At 42.6% G+C, this 12791-nt stretch overlaps 1 protein-coding gene across 2 annotated transcripts in view; it reads left to right on the top strand.

The window, feature by feature from the left end:
• The window catches only part of col4a2 (collagen, type IV, alpha 2), a 59883-nt gene that overhangs the window by 37997 nt on the left and 9095 nt on the right, over positions 1-12791 (top strand). The window contains exons 5-33 of one of the 2 annotated variants that reach the window (XM_031869451.1): positions 2762-2896; positions 2990-3034; positions 3141-3257; positions 3359-3427; positions 3552-3587; positions 3730-3783; positions 3897-3932; positions 4065-4106; positions 6407-6469; positions 6636-6680; positions 6785-6832; positions 6921-6956; positions 7051-7095; positions 7522-7585; positions 8143-8256; positions 9003-9152; positions 9258-9329; positions 9519-9670; positions 9765-9837; positions 10010-10116; positions 10220-10403; positions 10806-10850; positions 11094-11168; positions 11262-11360; positions 11480-11701; positions 11859-12020; positions 12111-12281; positions 12429-12572; positions 12655-12780. In XM_031869451.1, the coding sequence (XP_031725311.1) occupies positions 2762-2896; positions 2990-3034; positions 3141-3257; positions 3359-3427; positions 3552-3587; positions 3730-3783; positions 3897-3932; positions 4065-4106; positions 6407-6469; positions 6636-6680; positions 6785-6832; positions 6921-6956; positions 7051-7095; positions 7522-7585; positions 8143-8256; positions 9003-9152; positions 9258-9329; positions 9519-9670; positions 9765-9837; positions 10010-10116; positions 10220-10403; positions 10806-10850; positions 11094-11168; positions 11262-11360; positions 11480-11701; positions 11859-12020; positions 12111-12281; positions 12429-12572; positions 12655-12780 (2731 nt within the window). The remainder of the gene's footprint in view (positions 1-2761; positions 2897-2989; positions 3035-3140; positions 3258-3358; positions 3428-3551; positions 3588-3729; positions 3784-3896; positions 3933-4064; positions 4107-6406; positions 6470-6635; positions 6681-6784; positions 6833-6920; positions 6957-7050; positions 7096-7521; positions 7586-8142; positions 8257-9002; positions 9153-9257; positions 9330-9518; positions 9671-9764; positions 9838-10009; positions 10117-10219; positions 10404-10805; positions 10851-11093; positions 11169-11261; positions 11361-11479; positions 11702-11858; positions 12021-12110; positions 12282-12428; positions 12573-12654; positions 12781-12791) is intronic. The other variant, XM_031869452.1, reaches the window with a different exon arrangement.

The following is a 12791-nucleotide window of genomic DNA, read 5'->3' as shown; positions in this document are numbered from 1 at the left end:
TGATATCTGAACTTTGAATGTAGTATTTGCCATCTTCAAACATATTTTTGTTGAACTTCTCATTTCAACCTGACAGCAATTAATGTATCCAAAGCTCTGACAAAACAATCTGGTATCTGTGGCCGTCGCAGGACTGTAATAAGCCGGTCCAGTCATTTCATTCAGCACCGAATATAATGACAGGACAGGCTACCTGTCTGCCTGCTCGCATTCTGCCCGTTCACTCATCACTCGACACCGTAGTCTTCCACAAGCTGATAGCTTGACAGGTCTGAGTACTAACAGTAGCCATGCTCGTTGTTTACGTTCATAATGATAATTTGGGGGGAGTGGCTTTGGAGGGAGGCCTGAAGGGACGGGCTGTCAGTGTTGCCGACTTGGCAACTTTCTTGCTGGATTAAGCAACTTTTGGAGCTGTTGCTGCTAGTTACTTTCATGGGAAAAGAGTTGGAAACAGTGGACTTGTTTTTTCGGATGGATCATTTTTTTAATCTAGCGTACCCTCGCTAGTTTCTCAAGATTACCAACCCTAGCTTCAAATCGCATCTATAATCTTGGCAAGCAAGTGCAAATGACTTGTTCTGACTATGTTGTCTTTAATCATTTTCAAAAACACTGCGTGCCGAATGGCACACACTGTTTTATCTCGGTTATCTATAAAAACTCTGTAGTGCTTAAGGCTCTGGTACCACCGCTAATGTGGACAAGTTACATTGACGTTAACATATCGTGACCGAATAGTCAGTGCAGTCCTTTAGCAGTCCTCATCTGTAAATTATGGAAAAATTCACAGCATACACTGTATGACATGCTGCCCATTATTTAGGCGAGGTTGGAGTTGTTTTGACAGGACTGTTGTCTACTCTTTAAGCAACAGCTGCAGTGCTGAGATTGAAGACAAAACACACACCTCCTGTTTCAAAAGCCACCCATAGACAAAGCTCTGACCACCACACACACACACACACACACACACACACCCACACCCGGGCTGCATGTACTGCACACACAGTTAGCACCGAGTTCAATTGAGGCTTTATCTCTGGCTATCTGCATCTGATTTGTCTGTGAGCTTGTTTGAATTGTTGTCTGACATTGTTTAGGCTCCTTGTAGTTTTATTAATTCCTTCGAGACCCCTTGGCTCTAGCTTCATTTAACAAGGCGCTGATCATTTTTGTGTCTGGGGGAAAAACAACATCACTCTGTTTTTTGGTTCTCACAGGAACACTGTGAGGCCCCCAAAGAGTTCACCACTTACTGACCCCCTGAACTCCAGGACCATGCAAACACGCCCAATTCCCATGGTATCTTCACCCTCAACACTTGTAAAAGCGTATATTATATTATTCTGTTTCCACCCCTCCAACCCTTGTATAATTTCAGCACCCCTTGAGCCTCTCCCCTGGCCTTGTCCAGTCCCCCGCAGATGTAAATGACGCCCACAACACTGAGATATGCTGTATGTGTCTGTGTTTGAGGCACCTGTTGCACCTGATCTTTTGGTTGAAGCTCCTTGTTGTCACACACCTCAACGGCACTGACCACCTCCTCAATATTCATTACACTTTTGTGGCATGTGTTTGTTTCTGTTCCCTGTTTTCCTTGTCAACATGCAGAAGCGATTCTGGTGACGTAGGTGAAGAGAGGACACATACTTTACTGCCAAGTCTGCAGACACATTACAAATCTATCTATCTATTAGGAGATAAAAATGAGATATTTAAAAATCAGGTCCGGTTTGGAGAACAGAAACATACTTCCACCACGGCCAGACTCACATTTTTCCTGCTTCCTATCTGCGTCCCTGTCTTCTCTCTTTCATCACTCTGAGTATCATAATCAAATTGGTATATTTAGCTTGCAGATTAGGGGGCTGTCTGTAGTTTCAAAAAGTCAGCAATCAAAATCTTCTTTAAACAGCCCTTTGCTTTGCCTTTCAAGCTCGCTTGGCCAATGTCTTTTTCATTGAGGAGATATTTGACAGCAGAGTCTGAACTTCATCTTCTCACTGCTCTATCTGGCATGTCTTGGAATGACATGTGTGGTTTGGGGTCTTAAATGATCTTTCAGTTGTGTGTAAGAAAAAAAAGGAGAAAATAAATTCAGTATGCAGATTAATCTGTTACCACTAGCCAAGCTGATTCTAAAAACAAGAATATCTAAAAGAAGAGTGGAAGAAGTTATGTGTGTCTGCTCATTCTGTCCATAACAAAATGAAAAGAAATTCTGTGACTTAAAAATGTATTCTTGAGATGTTTCTGTTTGTTCACATTTATGTATTTCGTTGCATTGCTTTGTTGACTTTTATATACCTGAGTCTGGCAGTCAGTTTGTATCTTTCAGCTGACAGGGACATTTATGCTGTTTGACCACTGGATGGGTGTAGAGAGCATGGAGTGCTGAAGCAGAGGATTTCACTAGAAACAAAGGCGTCTGTCTCCCCCTTGTGATGCAATCGGAAAGTACAAACTGAAATTTATAGATGGGGAGGGAATTAGCCGATAAATATGAGAAATAAATTGAACTGATGATTTGTCGTACTTCTTGTTGCATTGTTGGGATTCTTTGGTTGTGTTGAAAACACTTTTCAAATCTTCTCTTCTCTATCTTTTAACAGGTGGGTTTACTCTCCTAACACCAATGTCATTGTTGATGAATGGAGACCAATGGATAATTGATTCAGATGAAATGCAAAGTTTATTTGGTGTATTGCATCCTTGAGATGAAGTTGACATTTTTTTTCTACATCTCCAATCTCAGGGTACCCCTGGGACTCTTGGTCCTCAGGGCCCCCAGGGGCCTTCGGGGAGACCAGGTGATCTTGGGATCGAAGGACCGAAGGGGCAAAAAGGTGACCATGGCCGTAGTGGCATCATAGGTCCTAAAGGCAATGTGGTAAAATATCCTTCTCTTTTTAATCCAATTGTTAGAAGTCACAACACTCTTGTTTGTTCTCTTGTTTAATTTGTGGTTCTTGTCGCTCCGCAGGGAATGACCGGCGTTCCTGGATTTTCTGGAAACGATGGCATTCCTGTAAGTCTATCCAGCAGTCTGGATGAATGCCAGAGCAGCTCACTGTATTGATTCTGCCTGCGATGTGTTCGTACTGTTCTGTTCTGAATTGCCGTTCACTCTGCAGGGCCACCCAGGACAAGCTGGGCCCAGGGGGAAGCCAGGTGCAGACGGCTGTAACGGGACGCAGGGAGAATCGGGGTTCCCGGGGCAACACGGCTATAACGGCTCACCTGGTTTTCCTGTAAGTACAACTCCACACTTGGATAGTGATTTATATAATACATAGTGTTTGATTTCCTCTCAGTGACCATCAATGACTCTCTTTTTGTTTTCCTCCTTCAGGGACAACCAGGCTGGAAGGGACAGAAGGGCGACTCTCTGGAGATGAGTGTGTACATGAAGCGCTTCAGGGTGAGGAAGAGAAGTGAACACCACAACTGGCTTTTTCATAAGTGACTTGATATTGCTGTAACAAAATTATATATGTATATTAATATCTCATTAACCTCATGAATCTATGACCATCCCTCCACAGGGAGACCCAGGCACACCAGGGTTCAACGGAATATTTGTAAGACACATTATTCAAACTATTCGATGCTTTTCATTGAGACATGATCAGACAATGGTTTATTCCTGTCATTTTGGCACAACAAAAATTTCTGTTGCTGCAATATTTCTCTTCTTCTGCCTTTTTATCTGATTTTTGTCAGGGGCCTCAAGGAATCCCAGGATGGCAGGGTACCAGGGGCATAGCAGGACCGAAGGTGTGTGTGTGTGTGTGTGTGTGCATTTTAATTTAATTTTAATTTTAGTTTGTAAAGCTCCATCTATCATGATGAAAAGTGCATATTAGGATCCTGTTTGTGTCTTCTTCTAGGGTCCCCCAGGGCCTCCCGGTCCTCGTGGACCAAAGGTAAGGCAACAATGATATATATTTAATGTAGTATAATACAAACGTGATGTATTAATACTGCATGAAATCTTATCAAACAGGAACTTCCCTTTAGGAATGCAACTTCAAGTGTTGTTTTGTTTTTCTGGGCAGGGCAACATGACCAATGTGCTGAAGGGATTTAGAGGAGAGCAAGTGAGTGACTGTGTTTGTATTATTCATTACTAATATATATCAGTCAAGTCTACGTATTTCTGTAACGCAAATGCCATGACAACAAAATGGTTTGCTGTTGCTGCAGAGAACATCCTGAATTAATTTCACTTCAGCTTGAGCTCTTCATCTTTACTTTCCCATGCAATGATTGAAGTATATTTACTTAACTACTATGCTTAAGTGCAGTTTTGAGATCATTTTACTTTACTTGAGTATTTTCATATAATGCCACTTCTGCTGTTGGGGTGAACTACATGTAGTTATACTAGTAGTTTAACTACATTTTGCAGTAGCTTGCTGTTTGTTCAACTACATTCATATTTGCATAGTGATTTGAGTAGTTAAATTACTTTTTTGCCATTTTTGTGTAGTTAACTATTAAAACTACAAACACACCTGGGGTCTCATTTATAAAGTGATTTATATAAAAATGTATAAATCTAAAATTTCTAAGTGTAGATAACTGTACATAACAGCACATTTCAATACATTTTATCAGCGCTGTCTGCTCTCCTCAAAGCAGAGGAGAGACTGAACTACCGACACTCGTGGTCATGAAATTATCACCAGCTGTAAAACACAGTCAACTAGCATTAAAGATCTGCAGAACAGAGCAATAATCTTCTCATACTGTGCATATTTCACCAAGTACGATATGAGTTTTCATTAAGCATCTGTGAGAAAAATCGCTGCAGTGAACACGACTTTATTTATTCATTTAGGGTTTATTCCATAGTGACAGATACAGCTGTACACAGACAAACTGAAACCTGCTATCTGATGAGAGTGTCAGCGCTCACTGGATCAGAGGAGTAATTGCATTGATGTCACACACCTTCTCCAGTCACCTCACCTGGCAAATATTCACCACCTGCACATAGGGATCCTGTTAATTAGCAAAGTCTGGGAAAAAAGCCAGTGACAGCTCTCGTACGATCACTCCATATCGTCATTATCAGTCCTAATCACAATGCCACCGATTGTCTCGATCATTTTAGAAGCAATCAGTCTGATTGCTGTAAACATATACAGTACATACTATGGTGACACTGGTGATGTGTTTTGCTGCACGATGGATATTCTGGCACTGTTATTACTGCGTAAATGGAAGAATTAGGAGGGAATGAGTGTTCTTCCTCTCTGTAGTCTCCGTAATACACCGCAAAGACCCACTGATCAGCAGGCTCATTTCAATGCATCAACATTCATGAGGTGCTTTGCATTGACCATTTATGGTTGAATGTGGGCAAATAGAAGGTGGGATGTGAGGCCAAACCAGCTGCGCACATTTATAGGTTCATTTGGAATTTATAAAAGGAAATTGCGCAAGGCTTTAAAAATCTGAATATGTTTTGCCGTACGTGCATTTCCTCCTTTGAACGTACGCAAACATTTAGTGTGGATCCTCCGCTCTGTTTTATGAATGAGACCCCTGGCCTTTATCCTCTGTGTAGTGCCTGCATGTGCAAAAGTGCAGGCGTTGCTCAGTGCTCACACAGCGACAGTGTCATCGTCTTCAGCAAATTGAAGACTGTTTTAGTTGTTAAGATTCTCAGATGTTACAAAACGTATACACGTAAGACGACAGACCCCGTTGCTCAAGTCGATCAAACGGTCTAAGAAGGTGCAAGTTAAAACATTTCTAGCGGGGTATTTTATTTTTTTTCATTTTATGTATGACCTGAGAACAAGTGGGCCGTTGAAATACAGTAAACTCCATTGAGTGACTTTTTGAATTATTTTTTTTTATAATTTTGCATCACATTGTCAATTTGATCATTTTTTCAAAGTAGTTTGAACTTGTTCGAAGTAACTTTAGTGGACCAGACTAGATCTCTCCCGAGGGTAGCTTTACTGTAATTCAACTTCTTCACGTGTGAGGTAAATGGTAGCAAGCAAAGCTAATCTTTTAAAGTAGCTTGTCCAACACTGGCTACTTCTCCTCCACTATATTTCAGTAGAAAATGTTGCACTTTTTACTCCACTACATTGTCCACTATGATTTTTCATTGAAAAAACATATGATAAACTCATAGAATATAATACAATTTTAAAGACAAAATCTGAGATTTAATTTCTGCTTTTTACAAATTACAGAAAAAACAGTGTGGGAGCCCCTTGTCACAGTTATCTGAGTTGTTCCACTAAAGAGACATTTCCCCTTTTAAACTTCTTACACATTCCAGCATCAGCATTAACAATCTAATATTGTCATATATAATAATGTCAGTCACATCAGTCCTTGCTGACTTTTGTTGCATTTCCTACTTCCACCACAGGGGGACATCGGACCACCAGGGGATCCAGGAAACTCTACTCGTCAGCTAGTTCAAGCCCCCTCGGTCTGTACATGTTCAACATGTTCGTCTTTATTCATCAACCTGTTGTAATGTTCAAAGATGGTCTCTGAAATCTGAATTTCACATATTCGCGTAAATCACATAAATATGACGATGGTACGGACACTGATACAAGCTTCAATAATATCCTCCTCTTTCATTATTTTAGGGACCTGATGGCGAGAAAGGTCTGAAAGGAGAATTAGGAGATCTGGTATGTGATCACTCATGAACGATCATGCACATGGATACATACATTAACATTACCGTCTGAGCATGTCAGTCCCTCCGCTCATCTTTTCTTTTGCTTTATTTCAGGCTGACAACAAAGGAGAAACTGGTATGATGGGCAATGCTGGATCACGGGTGAGCACAGGCACATCTCTACTCATTTCACCAACGAACTGTCCTCTGTGTGTTAAATTAATATAAAGTGCTGTTTATGCCGTTCTAGGGTTTTTCTGGCGCAAAAGGGCGTCCTGGACCATGGGTATGCATGTGTGAAAAATGAGGGATGTTGCATCATTATTGTGTTACCTAATTAAATTTGATTTTATCACTTCATGATGACAACTGTCTTTCAGGGGGATACTGGCGACCAAGGAACAACAGGTAGAGATGGTTCTAAGGTGAGAATACACTCGATCATTATCCCTGAACTGGGGTCATGAATCTATGCATCCCGTTAGTGGAATCTAACCTGAATGGGTTGTTCTACATACGGTTTTATATTGTCAATAATCCTGGGGAAAAGGCATAATTAACATGTTATTTTGCACCTTTATTCTTTAAAAAAATGATCAAAAACATTTTGTTCACATTATTATCTGATTAAAATCTTTCTTGAACCTTGCGGGTGTTAATCCAGCCACAAGAATCAGAAATTAAAAGTAAAACAAGAGATAAAACAGACATAAAAGAATAGCAGGATATGTGTCACAGTGATTTCTGAAGCCATGTGTGCACATCCAGCATGTGATCTCCGTCATTAAAATGACAAGTGAAACTGCAGCCTCTGAATACTGAAAGAGTGATATTAAGTTAATGTGTTTCAGGGAGACAGAGGTGACCCAGGGGAACTGATACCATCAGGATCCCTTTGGCCCTGGTCTCCATCAGGTAAGATGATTCATACCAGAGAAACTGTCAAATAATCAGCCAAGAGAAAAGAGAAATAGTTTGAAGATGAAACCAACTGCCTGACACGTGATAACATGTCCTATGAGAAAAATAGTTGCTGACATAAAGTGAAACCCTGTGGGGAACTTACTGACATTACTGAACTTTAACAGACCTACACTACACTATCTTGTCAGTGCAAAAACAGAAGTGTTCAAGAAAGAAGTTGTGGGTACTTTAAGGAGTAAATACATTGGGAAAAAAACGAATGTGGCAATGAACCCTTGCGAAGTTGTCTTCCAATTATTTCTCAAAGGAGAAGAACAGAATATTATTTGTTTGTATTCCAGAAGTATGAAACAAACAGAACTGTCTATGTTATTATTATTACAGTATTCAAATGAGGATATAACAGGAGAGAACTATTTATAATCCTTCATGTATAATGTGTTACAGAGCTACATACGAATGGATTAAAGCAATTACAAGCAGTGTCATCTATGAGCATAAGATGCTAATGAATGGTTTTTTTTTTATTATGCTTTGACTTTGATAAGGTGGTCCTCCCGGTCCTTCTGGTGAGCAGGGTCCGCAGGGAGAGAGGGGCTCGGTTGGAGACCAAGGGTTCCCCGGACCCCCGGGACGCCCCGCCTCTGAAACACAGCAACAACGTATGTAAACCGAAGCTATGCCAAGAGATTCATCCACATACAAGTAAAGGGACCAGTAGCCTGTATGACACTTCCAATGGTTACAGTCTGAGGTCAATTTAATTTATTCATATCACAAAATCACAAAGTTGTCAGTCTGTACATCATATGTCACCCTTTACCTTTAGACTCTTGCCCCACATAATAAGAAACTCAACAAAAACTTGAAAAAGTACAGTGTGATATAAGAGACATAATGACAATATTAACTTACATAATAAATTATGTTTAGTGTCATATGTAAAATAGTGGAGTCAACCAAACAACATCCTCAGTATCACAAAGACCTGGTAGGTGGACTACTACTACTACTACTACCTACTTATAACACTACACAGGGAGAAGAGGCTATGAGGCATGTGTGAAGTGGATCTTAAAATAGAATCACCCTGAAATTAATTTAAGATTCTAGTAGAAGATTCCAGTAGAAACCTCAGATAGATTTCAGACTGCCCACTCTACAAGGTACATGAGGTTCGGTCCAGATTATTTTTTATACAAACCATCAATTACTGAAATGAATACGAAACATACAAGATAACATTACAACATATCGTTTTTTTAAAAAACATTTAGGCTACTTTACATGTGACACAATATAACATGGTCACAACTGCTGCTCTCCAAGATAAGTCAAACCTTTGATCACCTGAGCAGTCAGGAGTTTAACATCAATGTTCCTTTTAATCTCCTTTTGTATCTGTCAGTTTGGGATTTCATGGGGCCATTTGGTATAAAGGGGGATCCAGGAGATAAAGGCCAACCAGGGGAACCAGGACGCCCTGCTGACGGTGCTGGACCCCCAGGTTCCAGCGGGCGCCCGGGGGCCAGGGGCCCTCCAGGACCCAAAGGAACATGTGAGTGAATGAGTGAATGAGCGAGTGAGTGAGCGAATGTTACTATTCATACTAATCTATACCTTTACTGTGATTCTATTTGTCTCTATTTCTATTCGTCTCTAGGGGCTGAGTTCTTCAAAGGGGCTTCTGGTGGGAGAGGAAGGCCCGGCAATGCAGGCTTTAAAGGAGGGAAAGGTGCTGTTTCATGCTGAGGAAGATTGTTATGATATATTTTTGATTAATAACACAGAAAGATATAGATTTCTGAAGTACTTACTCCTCCATTCAATTTTCTTTGAGTAAGAGAATCAGTTAAATTGATGTTAATATACTCTATAACACTCTATGTTTCTGACCTGTGGGTGCAATGTTGTGTACATTTAGGTGATCACGGGGTGTGTGACTGCGCTGTGGTAAACTCTTCACCGGGGCTACCTGGCCCTGCTGGTGATGGTGGTGATGCTGGGATGACTGGAGAGTTTGGTCAGGAGGGTGATGTAGGCGAGCCAGGTCCCCAAGGAGACGACGGGTTGCCTGTAAGAATAATCGAGCCATCTCCATTCTTTCTTTTCCGTCGTTCATTTTGAGCCCTTCTCTGTTTCCTCACACTTTTGTTGTGCTGTCTCACAGGGATTTCCTGGGGTCAGCGGTCTGCCGGGTCTGCGGGGTCGAAAAGGGGACGCGACTGTGGCCTCACAGAAAGGTGCAGTGTACCTGGTTTCATTTCAGATCAGCACCTTTGGTCAAGTGGGCCAGAAAACAGACAGTGATCCCTCTGCTTTGTCTGTGCATGCTGTACTGATTGTATGTGTATGTCTATGCATGTGTATGTGTGTGTGTGTGTGTGTGTGTGTGTGTGTCTGTGTACCCTGCAGGATATCCTGGAGATCAAGGGGATCACGGGCGAGACGGTGAGCCAGGAGCGTTGGGTGCTCCAGGCCGAAATGGTTTGCCTGGTATCCCTGGGAGCCGAGGTCTTCCAGTGAGTCCACCAGTCATATTGGCAGTTTCATATTAGCGTTATATTCAAAGTGATATTATCTCTTTTTGCTCATTTCCCTGATGATGCTGGTTGATGTCAACAGGGAGAAGGTCCCAGAGGAGTCGTAGGAGACAAAGGTTTCCCAGGTCGGCCTGGTCGAACTGGTGCACCCGGGACAATTGGGACCGACGGTACAGTCCTTGGAGGGCTCAAAGGCCAACGCGGTTTACCTGGTGACGATGGCCTCGCAGGCTATCATGGAGTTCCAGGAACACCTGGCACCCCAGGTGAGAGGTGGCTGACTGCCTCCTTCTGTCCTTTTTATTCAACCTCAATATGGTGATGCATATTTCTCCGTCACTGTCTTTACAAATATTTGACCAGTTTTTACTCTACTAGGTATTTCATTTTACCTCTCCTCTCTTAATATGCAAAAGCAGTGAGGAATGGGAATGAACATTAATAGCTTGTGAGAAAAGGAGGAAGCATGACGAGTATATTTTTCCATTTTATTTACTTTTCTTTCTTCGCCTCTTGATGTCAGCTTGATGCAGGGGCTGCATCCCTCAAACAAGCTGCAGCGAAGCTTGTTTGAGATAATGCTTGTGCTTTTGAGTAACTCCTGTTTCGAATGCCCCTCTCTCTCTCTCTCTCTGTCTCTTTCATTCTCTCTCATCTGCAACTGAAAGGCGGCTGTAGTCCAACAGGAGATGGAGGACAGGTGGATGTAACAGGTAGCTGGTATAATAATGTTTTCACCATATTGCTCTCTTTGAAACAACTCTGTTGTGCTGTTGCTTCTGGATTATTTGGCTTGTGTGCATGACGATTTTTAAATTATTTACAATTTGCGATTTCGTGTAATGACAGACCAGCTAATGTAATGAAGATGCCATGTCGGGAAAAACACTCCACATAAACAGTTTAAACTTTTACATACAGCCATGATGTTGCCCTAAAGACAATTTTACTCTCAGGTCCTTGCAATTCCTATCCTGGACCACCTGGGCTGCCTGGACCTCCAGGACCCAGTGGACTACCAGGTTTCCCAGGTAACACAACAAAAAAATATTGCTGAATGTTGACTTCAGGGCTCCTGCTTTGAGTGATTTTTGACGCCCTGTTTTTATTTCGGGAAACAACAGGTCCTCCGGGCCAAAAAGGACCACAGGGTCCATTCGGAGCAGTCGGAGAAAAAGGAGAAACAGGAGATCAAGGCTTTGGTGGCCGTTCTGGACCACCAGGTAAGAAGTGACAAGAAACGACTTACGGGGCAGTAGCCAGATCGATAGAATTGATGATCTGATCTTTGATTGGTGCAGATAATTTTTTTCAATTAACGTTAAGTTTTTTTCTAATACAGGTTTTTCCGGCCCCCGTGGAGCCTTGGGGGTTCCTGGCAGCAAAGGTTCAGTAGGAACCCCTGGTGTGCCTGGTGTAAGAGGCCGGTACGGGGCGCAAGGTGAGAAGGGTGTTCATGGAGAGATTTTTGGAGCATCGTCAGGACCACTTGGTGACACAGGATTGCCTGGGATTCAAGGGAATAAAGGCCCTATTGGTGATCCAGGACCATTTGGCTATCCAGGTTAGCAATGCCCTCACTCTGTCACTTACTTATGTTCAAACATAACAGTCTATTTCAGATTCCTGTCTCTTTGCCTTGTTGCCTTACTTCCAGTGTTAGTGGCATCATTTGGAAGAATAAGCTACTATCTAAAGTTCTTATTCATCCATTCCTCCAGGAGTACCCGGCATGCCTGGTATGATCGGCTTCAAGGGTGAGAGTGGCCCTCTAGGCCTGCAGGGGGAGGAGGGGAGACCTGGGCCAGCAGGCAAGTACGGCTACCCCGGTGATCCTGGACAAGCAGGTCTACCCGGCCCACGTGGGAGTACTGGACAGCCAGGTTAGCATGCACAGCGACACACTCTCCCTCAGAAATGTTCTTGTTCATGTCTGATGTCCCTGTTCCCGTTTCTGGCATCCTGCTCACCAGGTTTCACTGGAGAGAGGGGAACTGAAGGAGACCCAGGCCCTCCAGGTCCGATAGGATTAAAAGGCAGCCCGGGAAATTACGGTGATGATGGCGTCGTTGGAGAGCCTGGCCCATCAGGTGAAGTGGGACAGTCGGGTGCAGATGGACGTCCAGGACTTCCAGGAATAAAAGGTTTGTTTCTCAGATATTTACTTTGAAAATATAATCCAGTAATCCAATTATATCACATCAAATCTATGTAGCCTATACGATTTGTCCACAATTTGGTCAGAAGAGTCCGTTTTTTCAGTGACGTCTGATGGTCCCTCTCTTTCCCAGGAAACAAAGGGTCTCCCGGCATGTCAGGTTTTGAGGGGATCAGGGGTAATCTAGGGGTGAAGGGCTTCAGTGGGTTCGGCGGAGAACCTGGAGTTCTGGGTCAAGTTGGCGTAAATGGAGTGAAGGGTCGAAGTGGAGAGAAAGGTGAGACTGTTCTGTCATAAAAATGAGTCTGTTGTGTGTGTGAAACCACCTCATTAACTGTTTGACTTACCATCTCTGCCAGGTGATCGTGGTTTGAGAGGGCCATCCGGGGATATCCCTCACATCCCTGCCCAGATGATTGTTGACATGAAGGGAGCCAAGGGCGACCACGGACAATATGGAAATCAAGGTTTTACCGGACCGAGAGGTGAGCAGCTA

Source organism: Anarrhichthys ocellatus, unplaced genomic scaffold, assembly GCF_004355925.1.
Source record: "Anarrhichthys ocellatus isolate YVR2014 unplaced genomic scaffold, GSC_Weel_1.0 scaffold47, whole genome shotgun sequence".
Taxonomy (NCBI): domain Eukaryota; kingdom Metazoa; phylum Chordata; class Actinopteri; order Perciformes; family Anarhichadidae; genus Anarrhichthys; species Anarrhichthys ocellatus.
This window is presented reverse-complemented; position numbering and strand designations above follow the sequence as displayed.